General features: G+C 28.7%; 2 protein-coding genes across 2 annotated transcripts; one reads left to right on the top strand and one right to left on the bottom strand.

Moving 5' to 3' along the window:
- The first annotated feature begins 4,565 nt into the window (after nucleotides 1-4,565).
- Nucleotides 4,566-11,448, top strand: LOC120082777 (serine carboxypeptidase-like 31). Its single transcript, XM_039038080.1, has 10 exons — nucleotides 4,566-4,931; nucleotides 5,905-6,012; nucleotides 6,364-6,459; nucleotides 6,619-6,711; nucleotides 6,800-6,882; nucleotides 8,022-8,312; nucleotides 8,397-8,527; nucleotides 9,299-9,394; nucleotides 9,481-9,586; nucleotides 10,786-11,448. The coding sequence occupies exons 1-10, from the start codon at nucleotides 4,619-4,621 to the stop codon at nucleotides 10,930-10,932; spliced, it is 1,464 nt and encodes a 487-aa protein (XP_038894008.1). The 5' UTR covers nucleotides 4,566-4,618; the 3' UTR covers nucleotides 10,933-11,448.
- A 3,790-nt stretch (nucleotides 11,449-15,238) lies between these two features.
- LOC120083595 (NAC transcription factor 25-like) lies at nucleotides 15,239-18,376 on the bottom strand. The gene is made up of 3 exons (XM_039039414.1): nucleotides 17,942-18,376; nucleotides 17,516-17,838; nucleotides 15,239-15,976 (listed from the first exon to the last, which is right to left on the bottom strand). The coding sequence occupies exons 1-3, from the start codon at nucleotides 18,144-18,146 to the stop codon at nucleotides 15,449-15,451; spliced, it is 1,056 nt and encodes a 351-aa protein (XP_038895342.1). The 5' UTR covers nucleotides 18,147-18,376; the 3' UTR covers nucleotides 15,239-15,448.
- Nucleotides 18,377-19,233: the final 857 nt, after the last annotated feature.

The following is a 19,233-nucleotide window of genomic DNA, read 5'->3' on the forward strand; positions in this document are numbered from 1 at the left end:
AATTTAGGATGTATTATATTATTTAATGTTTTTAATTTGAGAATGTACACGGGAATTTAAAGAAAACTAAAAAGAGCAAGAGTCGACCATTAAAAAACATTCACCTTGGGAGATTGTATTTTGAGCCAAATTAATGACATCTGATGTCTTTGGGCATGAGAAGCAAGCTCATAGACCACAAAATTTTGACAATGTAAATCATGTAGAGAATCCACAAAAAACTAGATCTCATTGGAATATTAGGAATAATTCATCAACAAACCGCAAAGTATCAAAGAATCAATCTCATTCCTTAGAGGATACCTTATAAATGGCCTCATGGGGCCAAGCTCCACAAAACCAACGAAAAGTTGGAACTTTTCCATGACTAAGAGGGTCTTGCCAACGGAGTCACAAACAATAGCTCCAAGAAAATTTGTGGCTAAATAAATCCAAACTTGAAAGTTTTTAAACAAAATTTATTAACCTATATTAAAATATTCAATCAAGTAACCCCATATGAAAAATTGTTGATAAAATGCTTAGACTCATTAAATTATTATTTTACGATTAACATATTTGAACATGTAAACATGTCACAAGAAAGGAGCCTTATTGATGGATATAAAGATCGAGCTTTATATGTGTCAAATGATATATGATTGATATATCTATGGTTGCAAATATGTTAATAAAATATAAAGGAAAAAAAAAAAAAAATTTTGCCAAAAAATTTTGAAATAATTTTTTTTTTTTTATCACAATGATGTAATTGAAAATTTTGAACCCATTATAAATCTAAATTCAGTATTATCCCAAAAAATTAAATATTTTATTTAACTTCAGAAAAATACTTGAGTACATTTTAGGCTACACTCTTCTTTGTACATCCCATGTATTTATCCAATCATAATTTGCTACGTTATATATTTTTCTTACTTCTTTTAAAAAAAATTACTTTTTTTTTTAAACCATTAAAATATACAATAATAATGTACACATTAAATAATGAATATAACTAATGGCTGGATGAACTGTAGAGGGATAGCATGTTATTAGGGGTGAGATATTTAGTGCTGGTGATTAGTTGAGACGTAAGATCTGGAATAGTCGCTTCGTGTCCATGTTTTTCTAATAAAAATAGTAGATGGGATCAATAGATGCACCAAGATGTTTTGATCCAAATATATATTAATATATTGAAAATTTACAAAAAGAGCTAGAGAGAAGCTCATAGAGGAGATTCAAAATGACTCTTCTCCTTGGGACCTTTTTACTTGTGTCGTGGGTACTTTTTCTTCTATGTGTTTAGTTGGTTTTTGTCTTTGTTTTTTTGTTAGCTTTTTCGGGTGTATTCTATTTGTGTCTTGATTTCAGTGAAGTCTCTTCTCTTTATTACAACTCAATACCTTTTAAAAAAAATTAAACATTAAAATACACAATAATAGTTGAACTTTTATGTTTGGTTATTTTCATCCATCAATTTAAGTATTAGCTCACTTTGTTTAACTCTAAAATACATTTTTTATCCCTAAAATTTCATAATGTCTATTTTTAGTTTACAAAGTTAAATAAAAAAAAATGACGATAATTTGGATTCTTACTATTATTTTGTCACTATATAAGTGCCAATATTTATCTTATCTTGACTATGTTTTAATACGTTTTACATTAAATTCAAAGTCAAAGTCATCCCTCTATTCTTTTAATACAAAATTCTAAAAATATACTTTTATAGTCCTCAAGTTTTTAAAATTACGTGCATTTATTTTTGGTAATTTTTAAAATTTTTAAATTTTGAAGAATATATTTAAAATGTTCTTGAAGTAATTCTTTTAACTATTTTAACTAATTATATGATATTTAAATTTGGAAAATACCTTTAAAGAATAATTTTAGACTAAGAGATAATTTTTTTAAATTATTTTTCTAATTTAAAATGTTATATAATTATTTTAAATAATAATAATAAATTATTTGAGTGACATTTTAAATCTCTTCTTAAAATTCAATATTTTTCAATTGTTTGAAACTCTCTAGATTCGAATTTAAACTTAAAAAGTGGGCGATGTAATGTAATATCACTACCAAATAAAAGGAAATGAAAATCATATATATTATCTTTAATAGTAAAAACAAAAAACAAAAACAAAAAAACAAAAAAGAAATAATTGATACCCAATTAAGAATAAAAATGGATAATGTGGAAATCCACCCAATAATGCTTAATGTTTATTTAAGGATAACAGAATGACGAAAGTATGAATAATAATAAAGAAATGAATTCCATCTCATTATTCAACTAAAAATAAAGTTGGAATCCTAGTCATTACATTAATATAAATAATATTTTTTTCCCCACAATTTCACAGCTTTTTTTTAATTGTTATTATATAATTAATTATCATTACATCCAAATTCAAAAAAGAGTCATAACCCACGAAAGGTTCGCCACAAAATTCCATCTTTCCACTTTGTGATGATGATCAATATCTGGGTTTTCTTCATAATTTCCTCAGACCACTTTCAATTTTTTTTTTTTTTTTTATAAAAAAAAACTCTTTTCAATATATAATTATAATTTTCCTGTTAAACCAACCATGTAATGCCACGTGTATCTCTCTCTCTCTCTCTCGTGAAGAATTGGGTGGGATTTATATACTGCAGTTTCGTTCTTTTTTTGTGGCTTTTCAATTGGAGAAATGGTCAGTGGCTTCAGATCAAACAGTGTCTATAAATATTTTTTTAAAAAAAAAAAAAAAAGAAAGAAATTAGAAAGAAGAATTTTGGTGACTCGTTAGTGGCTCTTCTGCAAAAATTCCTTTAAAATACTGTAATATTACTACACGCTTATGGTACTAAAAGTAATCTTAGCTACATGTGTTTTGTATACTTTTGAAACGGATCTCAAATAAAGCAATCCTCAAAAGAAATAGAGAACTATCCTAAATTATGCCTTGTTGATTTGTAAATCTCATCTGCATGCATCCATTCAATTTGGATCGGTTTAAGAGATAAATAATACTATGATGATTTAGGGTTTAATTTTTGTGAATGCGATCAAAGTTCTACATTGGTTAGATAAATAGATGGTCATGAATATATGACGGTATTAGATCTTTTGGGATGAAACCAAAAGGAAAACCATGAAGATTTGTGTTCAAAACGGTAAATAATATCATACTATTGTCGACATATGTAGAGGGTCTTATCATTAACAAGGTTTCATTTGAATAAAAAGTATTTTGAAATACTATCCTAAATCAAATAATTCAAAGAATTAACAAATCTAAACAAACTCAAATATGTTTATCTAAAACAAATCTAGTATTATATATAGTTATCTAATATAATCTAATGAAAGTTGATTGCTTATCTTGATTGGAGAGTGTAGGATCTCGTATTTATACTCTCTTAGTTAAAATCATCTCCGACAATGGATCTTTGAACCAACTTGTTGATCATCTAATACACCTCAATATGAACTCAAAATAAAAGATCCTTTGACTTGAGAGAAATAGACAAACATTTCAAAGTATAGATAGAGAGACACCCATCACATCTCTGGGATGAGGTTGTCTCGTTGGCAACCCTATGGACTACGAAATCCGTCTTATTTTGTAATTAAGATACTTCATCTACAACATCAAACTAGAAGGTTTTCCTCTAGCCTTGTTCTGATTGTATTTTTGTCTTTGAGATCTCCTCTAGCTCTTTGGATACATATAATTCTATCCTTTTTAAAATGAAAGCATCTATGCTAGTCCTGGATTTTGTTGAGGTTGTTAAGTTCATGTCAACCTAGTTAAGAGAGCCTAATGTACCTCCTGATCGGTTCCATTAATTTCTAGTACTTTGTTTAAAAAAACAAAGACAATGGATTAGCGATGTTTATAGGACGATGTTAGGATCCTTTGCTCAATTTGATGGCTAATTTGGAATCTTTGGAGCGTATGTCAATATCACTGAGCTAAGCTCAATTTAGTAGCTAACTTTGGATCTTATTCTCTTTTTGGATGGTCACTTTGGATATCAACACAACATTGTCATTGATTTGACCCTAAATTTCTTTATTAAGACGTGTAGACTTGATGAGTTAACCCATAGACATGTTAGATTGATAAATCCATAACATGGTTGTATAGAGAAGTCGGAGAATTGTCTTATCGTATTAGATTAGTATTGACCTTTTAAGATAATTTCAAATCTCTAAATTCGAGATTGATAATTTAAGTATTATGCCAGTTAAACTACACTCATATGGGAGAAGATAAGTTAAATCAATCAATCATAGGCTAATTTAATTTGAAAGAAATGTAAAATAGGGAAAGAAAAAAGTACCTATATATTATTAGATCTTCCAAATGAACAGTAGTGAAGTGGAGGTTCAGAAAAAATATTCCATATACACACACACCTACCATCTAAACATAATTTTGCCACGTGGGTATATTTCTCTTCTTTTTTAAAAAAAAAAAAATATTTCGACAATACTGAATTTAAAAAAAAAAAAAAAAACAAAAACAAAAACAAAAAGAAGAAATCATTAGAAGAGAGTTGTATAAATAGAGAAGTGGGGTGTTTCCAAAGTTTCACACACTACTCTCAAAATTAAAGACTCTGTAATATTTTTAATATTATGAAATTGAATATGAAGTTTTCGATAATGACGACCGTTTTTATGGTGTGTGTTCATGTTGTGGTTGTGGAGCCAGGTGGTGCGTTGGGATTGGGTAAAAGACAATGGGGTTTACAGAGAAAGGAAGTTATTCCCACCTCCGCCGGAGAAGACGACCTCGTTACTAACTTGCCCGGCCAGCCCCTCGTCGGATTCCGCCATTTTGCCGGCTATGTCACCGTCCATCAGTCCCACGGTAGGGCATTGTTTTACTGGTTCTACGAGGCTGCCTCTACCCCTCATCAAAAACCCTTGGTTCTTTGGCTCAATGGAGGTAAATTATTACCCCACTCTTTTTTCAAATTAAATCTCTATCAAATTCCCTGCTAGAAATCACATTATTAGAATTCAAAGAATTTGTGGATCGGGAGAATCGAATCTTTAATCTCAAAATTGACGGTATGAATTTTATAATCATTATATGTTTATAATGACTTTCGAAAATGTGCCATACTTAGGTGGAACCATTTTATACTCCCTTCTTTATATATATGGGAAAAAAAAATAGAGAGGTGTCAATTTTTAATTGAGTGCACTATAGATATCCAAGTATGTTTCTTTAAAAATTTTGTTTGTTTTCATTTTTCCTTTTAGTAACTAAACTTTTTAAAAATCTAAAATCTAAAAATTAATGGTAGAAGTATAATTTATAAGTTTATTTAATTTATATTGATATTTTAACACCAAACTGCATCCATCATGGTGCAACTCCAATTGCACACCAAAAAATTTGAATTACTTATTTATTTTTTCATTATGGAAGGAAAATATGAGATGCATGGGTCTGCACCTAGTCCTTCTCTTTTTAACACAACTCTTTAAACACATAATGATAATGATATAGATTATCGAATGAAATTTAGGATTTGATAACTTTTAGATTTTTTTTTTTTTTTTTTTTTTGGAGTACAATAAAAGAGATGTGAGGATTTGAATTTCAAATTTCAAAAGAAGAATTATATATCAATTACATTGTACTCACTTTGATTTTAAATGTTATTTTTGGAAGAACGCAAGAAAACCGAGTCATGGGAAATTATATTCTATGCATACAAGTGGAATATTAATTAAGGGGTAATTTAACAGTTTATATAGTTTTGATTCTCACAATGCCTATGACCAAAACTTTTTGACCTGATTTATTAGACTATTGATTAGGTATTTAAATATAAAAATGAACACTCCAATTCAATGTTCTCTGCTGAGGTGACAAGAGATTCTTCTATTTGTTTTTGGTTGAATTAAAGGTCCTGGCTGCTCCTCTGTGGGTTATGGAGCAACACAAGAGATTGGTCCTTTCATAGTGGACAATGATGCAAAAGGACTTAAATTAAATGACTATTCTTGGAATAAAGGTATATTTATTTATATATATATATTATTACTCTTCTTCCCCCACTCCCCAAATAAAAGCATCAAATATATTTATATATGAAAAAATAACATTTCCCTCAAAGCATATATTTGCCATAGCTAGCTAGTGTGCACCATATGCCACCAAGAATATTATTTTTGTTCATTATATTTAGTAAATTGCTTTCTCATGCATATAAATTGGTGTAATATTTGTACCTTTCCTTTTTAAAATTATCTACAAGATCTGTATAGATATGTCTCATTTTATATGGTCATTCTCTATCCTAATCTGTTTATATATAATTATATTTGAATTAAGAAAAAAAAAAAGATGCACTTTAATGATGCAGAGGCCAATATGCTATTCTTGGAATCTCCTATTGGTGTTGGCTTTTCATACTCAAATACAACCGCCGATTACGACAATCTAGGGGACGAATTTACAGGTAATTAATTCTAATATAATATATAAACAATTTGCCTATTTATATTTATAAAATCACACATATACGTGGAGATTTGTTTGGATTAAGTTCTTTATTATTATTATTGTTGTTGTTGTTTGGATAAATGAAATCATTTTTATTTGGTGTTTCTTGGAACAGCAAATGATGCATATAACTTTTTGCAAAAGTGGTTCCTCAAGTTTCCTTCGTACAGAAACCACACTTTTTACATCGCAGGAGAGAGTTATGCAGGTAATTTTAATTTAATTAAATTCCAACATATTCGTTTTTAATTATTTTATTTTGTTTTTAAAATCACGTAACATGTCTTAAAAACCAGGCAAATATGTTCCTGAACTGGCTGAGCTCATCCACGATAGGAATAAAGATTCTTCCTTCCACATCAATCTGCATGGTGTTTTGGTATGTTTATTGCATATAATTTGATGGCTCCAACAAATTTACAATTTAACTTTAAATTTATTGAATTTATTCGTGATTTAACGTCATATTAAAGTATAAATCTTGTATGTTCGAATTCCTATACTGACTTTTTTCGTCTCTAATTAATATTTAATTATACTTATCTATTTTTTTTCCATCAACTTTAACTTTTGAGTTGATAGGTGATTTGATTAAGAAATTATCTTGTTGGATTTTAGATTTCGGATATAGTTTGCATTTGGTCACTAGGTTTCAAAATATTACACTTTAAGTCTTCAAGTTTTGAGTTTGTTTCAATTTAGTCTCTTAGTTTCAAAATGTTATGATTTTATCTTTGGATTTTAAGTTTTGTTTCAATTTGGTACATAAGTTTCAAGATTTGCACTTTTGATTTTGATTTTTCATTAAGTATTCACTTTTAGTTACTGTTTATCTCTAATATAATTTATTTTAAAATAACTAAAAAGTTATAACTAATTAAGTTTCACTATTTTGATGTTTTAAATTAATTTTAATAGATATTGACACCAAATATTGAATTGAGTATATAGTGCAAAACCAACCGTTAAAAATGTAATTCTTGAAACCTAGTGATCAAATTGAAACAAAACTCAAATATAAAGGATAAAAATTGTAGCATTTTGAAACTAAAGGATTAAATTAAAATCAAATTCAAAACTTAATGACTAACACGTAACATTCTAAAACTTCCTTTGGACAAATTTTTTTTTTTTTTTTTTTTTGAAATTTAGGGACCAAATGAAAATGAAACTAGACCCAAAATTTAGAGGCTAAAATGATACTTTTTCCTTTAATTAACATGGTATAAAAATAGAAAGTTTTGTATTTGAACTCATGTAACTATAGCTATAGATCTAAAAAGGGAGTGATGTGATTTGAAAGAAGACATTAGTAGGTGACATTTAAAGTGAGAAAAAAAAATAAAGTATTTGTGATGACAACAAAATAAAAGCAAGAATTCCCCCAAAAAAACAAAAAAAGGAACCCTAGTACGAATAAAAAATTTGAATAAATTATATATTCTTGATTTTGTGGTTGATATATGATTTTGAATTATGAACAATAAATTGAAAAAAAAAAAAGTTGAATGGATACAGTTGGGGAACCCAGAAACTTCAGATAGTGATGATTGGAGAGGAATGGTGGATTATGCATGGAGCCATGCAGTGATATCTGATGAAACTCACAAAATAATAAGAGAAAGTTGTGATTTTAATAGCAATGACACTTGGAGTAATAACAATTGTAGTGAAGCAGTGGATGAGTTGCTTACCCAATACAAAGAAATTGATATTTACAGCCTTTATACCTCTCTTTGCATTGCTAATTCTGCATCTGCTGATGGCAATTCTGTCCAAACCCTAACCATCAAACGCTCTACTACCATGGTTTGTCTCTCCTCTTTACCTTCCTTCTCTTTCTATCTTCAAATTGGATAATATCATATCATTTCTCTTTTTCTATTTATTTAGATGCCCAGAATGATGGGTGGATACGATCCCTGCCTCGATGGTTATGCAAAAACATTTTACAATAGACGAGATGTGCAAGAAGCCCTTCATGTTAGTGATGGGCAGCACTTGAAGAATTGGAGTATTTGCAAGTACGTAAGAATTGGAGATTTTTTAACCATAAATCTCATAATTATTAACTCACTCGAATGTCAATTGAGCTACACTCGTTTTGGTAGAAATATTATATTTTTAGTCCCTAAATTTTCGGTCTTATTTTTTCGTTTGGTCTTTAAATTTTAAAATGCAATTCTTAAGTTTTGAGTTTAATTTCAATTTAGTCTCTAAATTTCGAATTATTAAAATTCTTCCTTCAAGATATTTTAGTTTTATTTTAATTAGGTCTCTACATTTTAAGATTTATACGTTTAACCTTAGTTTTTATTAAGCACTCATTTTCAATCAATGACGTTAATATCTATTAATTAATTTATATAAAGTGAAATTTTAAATTTAATTTTAATGGTAATGAAAAATAGTGAAATTTGTATTAAAAAAAAAGTTGATTAATAGACATTGATAGATACAAAAGATGAAAGTGAGAATATAGTGAAAAAAAATGGATATAAATGTTGGAAGTTTAGGGATAAAATTGAAACAAAAACTCAAATCTCAAAAGTAAAATTATAACATTTTGAATTTTAGAGACTAAATTGAAACCAAACTCAAAACTTAAATAGTAAATGTGTAATATTTTGAAACCGATAAAGATCGAATGAAAATTATATTTAAAACTTAGTGTCTAAAAAAAGATATATATATTTTTTTCTGTGTAAAAAGTAATATAATTGTTATTAAAAATTGAATTTTCTGGAATGATTATGGTTGTAATTAATTAGTATTTGATAATTATAAATACACAGCAATACCATATTTGAAAACTGGTATGATTCAAAGCCTTCAATTATTCCGATATACGAGAAGCTGATTGCAGCTGGGCTTAGAGTATGGATCTACAGGTAATTAATTAGAAGTTAATGAATATAATATGGGTTAATTAGTGAATAAAAATTGAAATTGATGATTTGAATTAATATTGGAACAGTGGAGATACAGATGGAAGAGTGCCTGTTTTGTCCACTAGATATAGTCTGAGATCCCTCAGTCTGCCCATTACCAAGACATGGAGGCCTTGGTACCATCAGAAGCAGGTAATTGTCATTAAACTTTCAATAACTTTAATCATTTTAATGTTTGCTTTTACAATTTTAAACATGATTTTTTTATAATTTAACTGCATTTATTCGAAAATATTTTTTGGAAGAATGTTAAATTTGCTTTATTAGATTTCTAAACTCAGCAAAGTTTTAAATCAATGTATGAATCTCTTTTTGTTTCGCGTCTAGTAGTAAATCTAAGTGTAGCTCAAATGATTACACTAACTACTATTCTAAATATCAAATATTTGAATTCCTCATCCTTTAATTGTCGAACTCAAATCAAATAGAAAAATTGTATCTTATAAATTTGCTATTCTACAATTTCACAATCGTTTAGTTAATATCATAGATTTATTTGTAACTTTATGATTTTGAGAGGTTTCAAATCGTAATAGATGGTTTATTATAAAAAGAAGATATTTGAAATTTAAAGTGATTTGAAATCTTAGTTTGTTGTTAAAAAAAATGATTAAAACGGTCAAATTTTACAAAATTTCATGCAATTTAGAGTTAAATTACCTTATTTATTCTAATTTTCAATTCAAATTATTATTAAAAGCATATATCATTACATTTTTAGGTCTCGTTGGCTAACCATTTAGTTTTTGTTTTTGTTTTTTAAAATTAAGTTTATATCATCCACATATCTTACACTGATTCACATCTTTCTAAAGTACAATGTAATGAAAACCAACTTTTTTAAAGTTAATTTTTTAGTTCTCAAAATTTGGCTTGGTTTTTTAAACTATTAATAAAAGTAAATAACAAAGTAAGAAATTTGACGATGATCAAAGTAATTTACATACACTTAATTTTAAAAAAATAAACGAAAAATAAAATGGTTATCAAACGGGGTCTTTTAACTTTCTTTACTTTTTTAATTGTCATCCATAGTACAACCATTCCAAATCTTTGTCGCTACAAAAGAAGTAAAAAAAAAATTTAAATCATTTTTCAAGTTTCAAATCACAAGATTTAAAATTATATACTAAAATATCTTGAATTAAACGGCGGATAATTTTCTTATTTCAATATCTAATAAATCTCTAAACTTTTAATTTTGTGTATATCATAGGTCCCTAATGGACTTATCTAAACAAATTTCTTTTACATGTTGATATTTATATATCTAAAGATTTACAATTAATAATTATAAAAAGGTGGATTGATTAAGTATGAAATGGCTGCAGGTGAGTGGGTGGTATCAGGAATATGCTGGTCTAACATTTGCAACATTCAGAGGAGCTGGGCATGCAGTGCCATGTTTCAAACCAAGCAGTTCTTTGGCCTTCTTTGCTTCCTTTCTCAGTGGACAATCCCCACCTTCTGCTAAATGATGCTGCTATTTCCTTTATTAATTAACTATTATCTTACACAATAAAATAAACTCTTCTCATCTCATCCACTTTAACACAGTCTATACAAACTAGAAGGATCATTTCAATTGTAATCACTTACTCTCATCTCTTCCCTAAATAAGACTCAATATGGACTCCAAGTGGTTCCAACCCATCCCAAATCTTACTTCCAATTCACAGCCCAACTTTCAGCCATTTTCCCTAGCTTAGCACAAATTTGACAAAGATCTTATTATTTTCAATCTCTCATTTTGACTTTTTTTAGGGGCCGTTCAGATTGAGATTTTCTAAATGTCCAGAAATTAGGATGCCTAGAAATTATATGCCTGGGAATAAAATTACTGAAAATCAAGGATGACTATATTTTGTCGTGCATGCAAAACAATGCATGGAAATAGTATGTCTAGAAATTAAAGATAACTATATTTGGTTGTGTAGGAAAATGTTATCAACTTTTATTGGGAATGTGTTTAGTGTTGCATGAGAATATTATTAGATCACCCAAGTAAATGTTATTTTTGTTTAAATTGTGTGATCACCTTCAAAATTTTGTGCAATTATAAACCATATAACTAATAAAAAAAAACTTACCTTAATTGATTTTAAATAATTAATTTGTGTAGTTTTATTTTTATTAGGTAATTATTAAAAACAGCCTTAAGCAATTACACTATATATTATTCCAAAATCAAATATAACCAATATCAAGATATAAATACTAACGTACACAAAATAACCTTTTAGAAAATAATTTTGTTTACTAGGTAATCCAAAATGCCATGATTTAATTTTTGTATATATTAAAAGAAGATCAAATGTAGGTGTTAAACAAATATTCTTATCTTTATTTATAAAACATGATATTTAACATATCACTACTCATCCAATACAAGAAAAGAAAAGGCAGGGAAAAATGCAATAATACAAACTCATACTTCATAACTTTATGTTAAACAAATCAACACTCTGAACACATACTTTATAAAATAAAATTAAAATGTTGTATACCTCAAATATAGATAATTCAACTCTAAAAATGATTATATACAATACTACCTCTTAATTTTCTTTGAAATTGTAATTTTGTGTCTAATTTAAAAAAGAATAAATATATATATAGTGGTGATCTGACGATTAGAAAAGAAAAGAGGGAAAGGTGAGGAAAATGGAATGGGGAGTAGGAAATCATATTTGTGGGTGATTGGACACGGAGTTGTTAGAAGGAAGGAAAACGCTGGCGGGAAAGAGAAGTGAAAACTCGCAAAAAGATGCATGGGAAATGCTTTTTTCAAGATAAATAAAGAAAACCTACTAAACAAACATGGGTTTTGTCAGCTCATTCTCATCTCCAACCAAACGGTCCATAAGAGATTCTAATATATTTTAGATGTGAACTACTTTGACTTTTGAACTAAAAAAATTAATTAATTAATTTTCAATTCTTCTTTTCATTTTGACGTCAGCAAAGTAATTATTTCATTGCTTTATATCTAGATGGTAACGAATGGGTCCATGGAAAAAAAACAAAAAGAAATGAGAGAGAATTAAAAAGAAATGTGGAGATTAAAGATAATAAATACGATAAGTAGAGTAAAGTGCTTTATAAATAGCCAATATAGAATGGATACATAAGGGAAAGCCAATTTGGACTTATATCACATCCTCATCTTTAACGCCTCTCTCTTCTTTTGACATTTGTTACTCTAAGATAGTGTTATCATTGTCCTTACATTTTCATATTCATCATTCCATTCCCTTTCTCACATCAATTAATCATACAACTCCACTATCCTCAACATAAATCAACTTTATACTATCCATTTCCAGTTCCATTCTTCCATCCTTTATATTATTTTTTTCAAAAAGAAAAACACATTAACAATTTCATAAAATTTTAAGTTAATTATCTAAAATTATTGAGTTTAAGTTTCTCTTTCATTTGGAAAATTGGGGTTAAATTGAAATAATTAAAAAACTTTTATTGATTAAATTTAATTTAATTAATTAGATATTCGAACTTATTATCTTGAAAATATTGAATTTTGTTTCCCTTTAATTTTGAATTTTAAGGCCAACTTAAAAAAAAAATTAAAGAGATAATTAATTTCATGTGGTTTAATTGATTTAAATATTTGGAATGATTTAATTTGTATTAAATTGATGGATTTTATGCCTTTAATTTTGGTTTTATAAATTTAATAGAATCTTCGGAGATTTTGGAGATATTGTGGTAAAATATTTTATTTATCTTTTCAAAATTTGAAAAAAAATAAAAGAATTGAGATTTTTTTCGAAATTAAATGAGAGTGAAAATATACCAAAAATTGGAGAGAAAGAAATTCGATTTTTCAGCGACAACTTCCAAAAAAAATTGTTTGATCTGTCGAAGTTTGAAAACCGTTGGATCGTGCCCTCATATATTTAGTACATGTCTGTCGAGAACAGTATAAGAGTTATTTTGAAACGGTTCTGGATCATTTTTGAAACTTATGAATTGTTCGTAATTGCTATTGAATAAAATCTATAAAACTAGAAATTCCTCTTCTCTCCCACTCTGGCAAAACCCTCCTCATGCAGAGATCCTCGCTACCGAGTGCTTAGCCTAAACAATTTATGTCGTCCGACAACAACGCCCGCTACCTATCTATAGTATCCACGAGCTGACGCACCATCTATCTATAGTATCCACGAGCTGACGCACCATCTATCTATAGTATCCACGAGCCAACGCGCCATCTACCGCCACTGCTCGACCTTTGTCGGAATCTTGAGAAAAACCTTGGGTAAGACTTATTTTCCTTATAATTTGGGAGGTGAAATTCACCCATTTGATTTGATACAAATTAAATCATTCTAAATATTTAAATCAATTAAACCACATGAAATTAATTATCTCTTTAAATTATTTTTTTTTAAGTTGGTCCTAAAATTCAAAATCAAAGGGAAACAAAATTCAATATTTTCAAGATAATCAATTCGAATATCTAATCAATTAAATTCAATTTAATCAATAAAAGTTTTTCAATTATTTCAATATAATCCCAATTTTCCAAATGAAAGAGAGATTTAAACTCAATAATTTTAGATAATTAATTTAAATTTTTCTGAAATTCAGGATGTTACATTAATCCTAATAAGATGATAGAGTTTAGGTTGCCTTATAAATCCCTAAATTTTTTTCTTGCTACTGAATTTTTTAGATTATTTCAATTCAACTACTTTTCATTTAAAAAGTCTATTTTAACTACTTTAAATTTTAAAAGAGAAATTTTTTTATTTTCTCTATATTATTATTTTTTTATGTAATATCATATGATTAATGATCATCTCAAACAACCTACTTAATTTAAAAATCATGCTCAAATTAACACACTAGTATACATAATTAGAATTACGACTATAAGATGCAAAATAAAGGCAAAGGTCAAATTAGTTAATTTTATTTTTTGTTAAAGTTCAAGAACTAGCATATATACTCTTAAAGTTAGTGGCTATACAACGAGACAAATCTCCAAAGATCGAGAATGACCAAAAAGTAGACGTTCTAAAAGTTCAAAAACAAACCTTGAACAACTTGACAATACAAGGATCAATGGAATTTAAACCAAAGTATATCATCATAAATACATGAACAAGATATATTCGCTTCATCTACTTAATGAGTCAAAGAGTAGGATGTAAGGAGAGTGGAGTTGTGAGCTCTATGTCTATTTTCGTCATGAGGCTAAAAGTTAATAAAGTATAAAATTAGTAGATTTTTAGTTGTGGGATTCACATACTCCTTGGGCCAAACAGATGACAGATTTACCTTAACTCGTACTCTCCATCTCTTTAGACCAAACACCCTATATAGATGTTTTAAAGCACACAAATATGTTCAATATAGTGTTATATTATTCAAAACATGAATGTTTTAACCTTCAAAATCCTTATTTTTGTTAAGCTGCATTTAGTTTTGCTTGATATTATATGTATAAAGAATTTGTCTTTAAATATACAACATAATGAAAACTGTATGAAATTCGGTGTAAAATAACAAATTCAATCAATTTTTCTCTGTACTTATTTTCCCACTATAAATTGAAATAATTGATTTTTTATGATGCAATCAATCAAAAAAAAAGTGGCTGGATACAGATTACAATTTTACATCAACGTCGAGCATAGTTGTGTTTAAAACAAAATTGTCGTTTTAAGCTCATAAAATACAAACCACCTCTTTAATGCTAAATTAATTAATTTAATTTCACTAATTAATTATAAGAAATAGTAAGATAAAGCAACTCCCACAAAATCTCTAGATATATCATATAACCACCCTACATCAACTTATATTCTCTACCCAAGTTAAACATTATACCTTTTTTTTTTTTGAAATTTTCTAAATTTGTCCCCTAATTTGCTAATTTAAACTAGTCATATAATTATATCTTCTTCTTTTTCTTTTTCTTTTTTTTTTTTTTTTTTGAAATTTTACAATAATAGCTGAAATTGATTAAGAGTTCCAGTTGATGTTGGTAGGAAGTTGAAAGTGTTGCCTCAAAACGCCGCCGTTTAAGGAGCCAATAAGTGGCGCACCGGATTGAAACGCTGCGTTTTGCACCGGCAGTTGGTTGAGAAGAGACATGTATGAGATTGTATTTTCCTCAGTTCCGGCCGTAGTCGCGCCGCCGCTGTAGCTATTCATGAGATCAAGCCGGAGTGGCTTTCCGCCGTCGTTGGATGCGGTTGCGCCGCCGCTCCAAAGCTGACATGTAAGGCCGCGTTTGGAGCTACAGCTGGATGAAGGTAATTCCGAGATATTTGAATTGTTTTGATGATTAATTATGTCGTCGCCTTCGCTTGATAAGGCCACCACGTCCAAGTAGCAATTTCCGCTGCCTTTGTGCCCGCCTCCGACCACCGTCTTCAGTGGCCTCGCCGCCGCCGCTGCCACCCTCGATAATTCCTCCATTTCACGCTCTATGGTCAATGCTTGTGCAATATTTTTCATGTAAATTCGGCACAAAACCCAATCATCAAGCTACATAAAAATTAAAATTAAAAAAAAAAAAAAAACAATGTCTTGTTTTGTATTATTTTTATCATAAAAAATTATTACATGATCATATACCCATAATTAAAATTTAGTGAACTTGAATTTTGATACATGTTAAATTATAGAGGTGTTCAAAAAATCCGATGAATCGAAAAAATCGATCAACCTAATCCAACCCGTGCGGTTTGGTTTAGGTTATCAACTCATTTGAGTTGGATTGGGTTCAAATAAATAAAAATTTTATGGGTTGGGTTGGTTCATGGGTTCATCTAATTTAACCTAAACCAATCCAAACCAACCCGAATTTATTATTAATTTTAAAATATATTTTTTATTACATATAACACAATTATTTATACATTTATTGATTTTAATTTTATTTAATTCCAATATTTTTTTTTAATAATTTATTCTTCAATAACTCCTTTGCACTTTAGAAAGAAAATTTTTACAGTATAAATTGAAATTGAGTGGTTAATCTTAATTCAATATATAAAAATAATTAAATAAGATTTGTGCTTCTTTTTAGAACAAAATTTTAAACAAATGACCCGATTAACTCAAGTCAACCCAACCGAAATATTTCATGGTTGGGTTGGGTTGAGTTCGGTTCAATTTTTAATAAGGGTTATTTGGGTTGAAGAAATTTACAACCTGAACAATTGGATTAGGTGTAAGAAGTCTTTCAATTCAACCCAATCCAATCCATGAACACCCCTATTAGATTAACTCTAGGTCAAATCATCAAAATATAAATTAAACAAACAAACCCAAGATATCTTTAAAAAAAAACAATGTCTTATTAATTTGTGCCTTTTTTTGACACAAAAAGTTAATTAAAAATCTAGAAACAATACACTTTAATACCATGTTAGATTAAATTCGTGATTCAATCATCAAACTGCATTAAACAGACAAATTTCAAAACATCTTTCTTTAAAAAAATGAAAAAACAAAACCCTTTTTAGTCATCGAGTTCAGAAGAAAATGTTTTGATCTCCAAAATTTTAAAATATACCTTTTTAGTCCTCGAATTTTTAAGAACATAAGCTTTTAGTCTCTAAATTTTCAAAAGAAATCTTTTTGATTATTGAGTTTTTAAAAATAAGTTTAAATTTCTTTATAGTAATTTATTTTTTATTATATTTAAATTAGAAAAAATATTGTTTTAAAAAATATTTATCCTCTCTCAAATTATTTTTCAAATTCAAAATGTTATATAATTATTTAAGATAATAAAAAAACATCTAAGACCTTTTAAATTTATCCTTAAAATTGAGAACCAAAATAATTTATTTTGAACTAGAAGATTAGAAACGAATGTTTTGAAAATTTGGACCAAACACAACTATTTTTTAAAATTCGAGACTAAAAAGGTAATTTGGGCAAAAAAAAAAAAAAAAATGTTGTCCTATTTTTAACACAAAAAAAAAAAACAAAATTCCATGATTAAACTCATAATTGAGATTAAGGTTTGTAGAGAAGATTTGAATGAAAATATAGAGAGTGGTAAAGTAATTTGACCTTGAGAGAAGGTTTTGGATTTGTGGTGTGAGCATCGAGAGGCTTGAGATTAGGATTAGGAACATGGAGGAGCCTATATTCATGCATTATCCAATTGGTTTTGACACCTTTAGGAGGCCTTCCACCATAAAACACCAAAGCTTTCTTAACTCCAACTTTCTGAGTTCCATTTCCATTACCATTACAGCTCATAATTGGCTTATCTGTTCCTGTTGCCTTCCAATACCCTGATATTGCTGCTCTATTTGGTCTTGCTCCGTTTGGGTATTTCCTCTCTCTTGGAGTGAAAAAATACCATTCGTTCTTCCCAAACACCGCTTTACCTGCAACGTAACCCAAAAACATATTTCTTTAGAGGTAATATTCAGGATATATACATAGGTCACCATCTCTAATTGCCAACTGGAAGAAGGGGGAGAAGATTACTTGGTAGGTCCCATGGATCGAACTTGTACAAATCAAGTTCAGCGATGATGGGGGCTGGAAGAGGAGAAGAAGAAAGCTTTCTTGTGAGATAATGAACCACTAATTCCTCGTCCGTCGGATGAAATCGGAACCCCGGCGGCAGCTGCAGATGAGACGATGAGTTTGAAGATGAATCTGTGCTCTCTATGTAATCTGCATCCATCATCTCTTCAAATTCAATCAATTTTTTTCTTTTTTTTTTTTTTTTTTAATTTCAACAATCAAACGAATTACTTTGGTGATTTTGGAGGATTATTAATTCTTTATATTATGAGGGGAGATCAGTGGAAAGTATATCTATCGAAACGACACGTGTAATTTCTGATGGAGATCAACGGATTGAAGAATTTGGAGGATTTTAATGATAAAATAATTATTTTTTATGGGAGGTTTTAATAATTAAATTTGTTTTGGGGTGTCATGCTTCCCTTGTGAAAGTATCTATATGTGAAACCAAAAACAAATTTCTTATATCAAGGCATATGGCATGCTTCCCACAAGTCACATCCTAACCCCCCTCTCTCAAATACCCTTCTCATGACTTAGGTTAATTTGTGTAAGTTGAGGTTAAGAAGTCGAATTTTATTAATCTTGTGAAATTACAATACAAACGACAATATATCTTATATTAGTTAAGTTATGTTTATATTGATAGGTCATACAAATAATTCTAGCATAACATATATGATAATACCCTCCCTAAAATTTAAGCTGGTAGAGTGGCAACCAACTTGAATTTGTGAAGTAATTGAATGATGCGATCGGGTGACAAAACTTTTATGAAGATGTATGTGGGCTATGTTTGTACTGGAGATGGATCGCAAGAAGAGAATATTGCTCATGAGATGATGACAAGCAAAGTTGCAGTCATTTTCAATGTGTTTGGTACATTCATGTAATACATTATTCTGACCAATCTGGATATATAACACTATGATTGTCACAATGAAGCTTAGTAACAGACTATCAAGGAACACTCATACCAGCAAAAAGCCAACAAAAATATACTAACTTAAAACTATTAAAATTGTGACCTTTTTTTAGATTTACTAATAATTCTTCTGCCTTTGCGATCACATCAAGTAATTCTTGGCTTCTTGATTCTGCATGTTGTAATCACATGACCTTTAATATTTTGCTTATGTCTTCTTCCAATCATGTTATTTATGCATTTTTTAATTGTTGATGCCAAATTTTGGCCGAGGAAAATACATTTGACCTTTAGTGATAACAACGGTAAATTTGTAATTGGA

This window comes from Benincasa hispida, chromosome 8, assembly GCF_009727055.1.
Source record: "Benincasa hispida cultivar B227 chromosome 8, ASM972705v1, whole genome shotgun sequence".
Classification (NCBI taxonomy): domain Eukaryota; kingdom Viridiplantae; phylum Streptophyta; class Magnoliopsida; order Cucurbitales; family Cucurbitaceae; genus Benincasa; species Benincasa hispida.

Bases quoted from the DNA above. Each gene is read 5' to 3' on its own strand.
- LOC120082777 (XM_039038080.1), top strand. From the start codon at position 4,619: ATGAAATTGAATATGAAGTTTTCGATAATGACGACCGTTTTTATGGTG. The intron at 4,932-5,904 runs GTAAATTATTAC...GTTGAATTAAAG, and splicing joins GGTTCTTTGGCTCAATGGAG to GTCCTGGCTGCTCCTCTGTG. The intron at 6,712-6,799 runs GTAATTTTAATT...CTTAAAAACCAG, and splicing joins CGCAGGAGAGAGTTATGCAG to GCAAATATGTTCCTGAACTG.
- LOC120083595 (XM_039039414.1), bottom strand. From the start codon at position 18,146: ATGATGGATGCAGATTACATAGAGAGCACAGATTCATCTTCAAACTCA. The intron at 17,839-17,941 runs GTAATCTTCTCC...GTTACGTTGCAG, and splicing joins CGATCCATGGGACCTACCAA to GTAAAGCGGTGTTTGGGAAG. The intron at 15,977-17,515 runs GTCAAATTACTT...ATTTTTATGTAG, and splicing joins ATCCAAAACCTTCTCTCAAG to CTTGATGATTGGGTTTTGTG.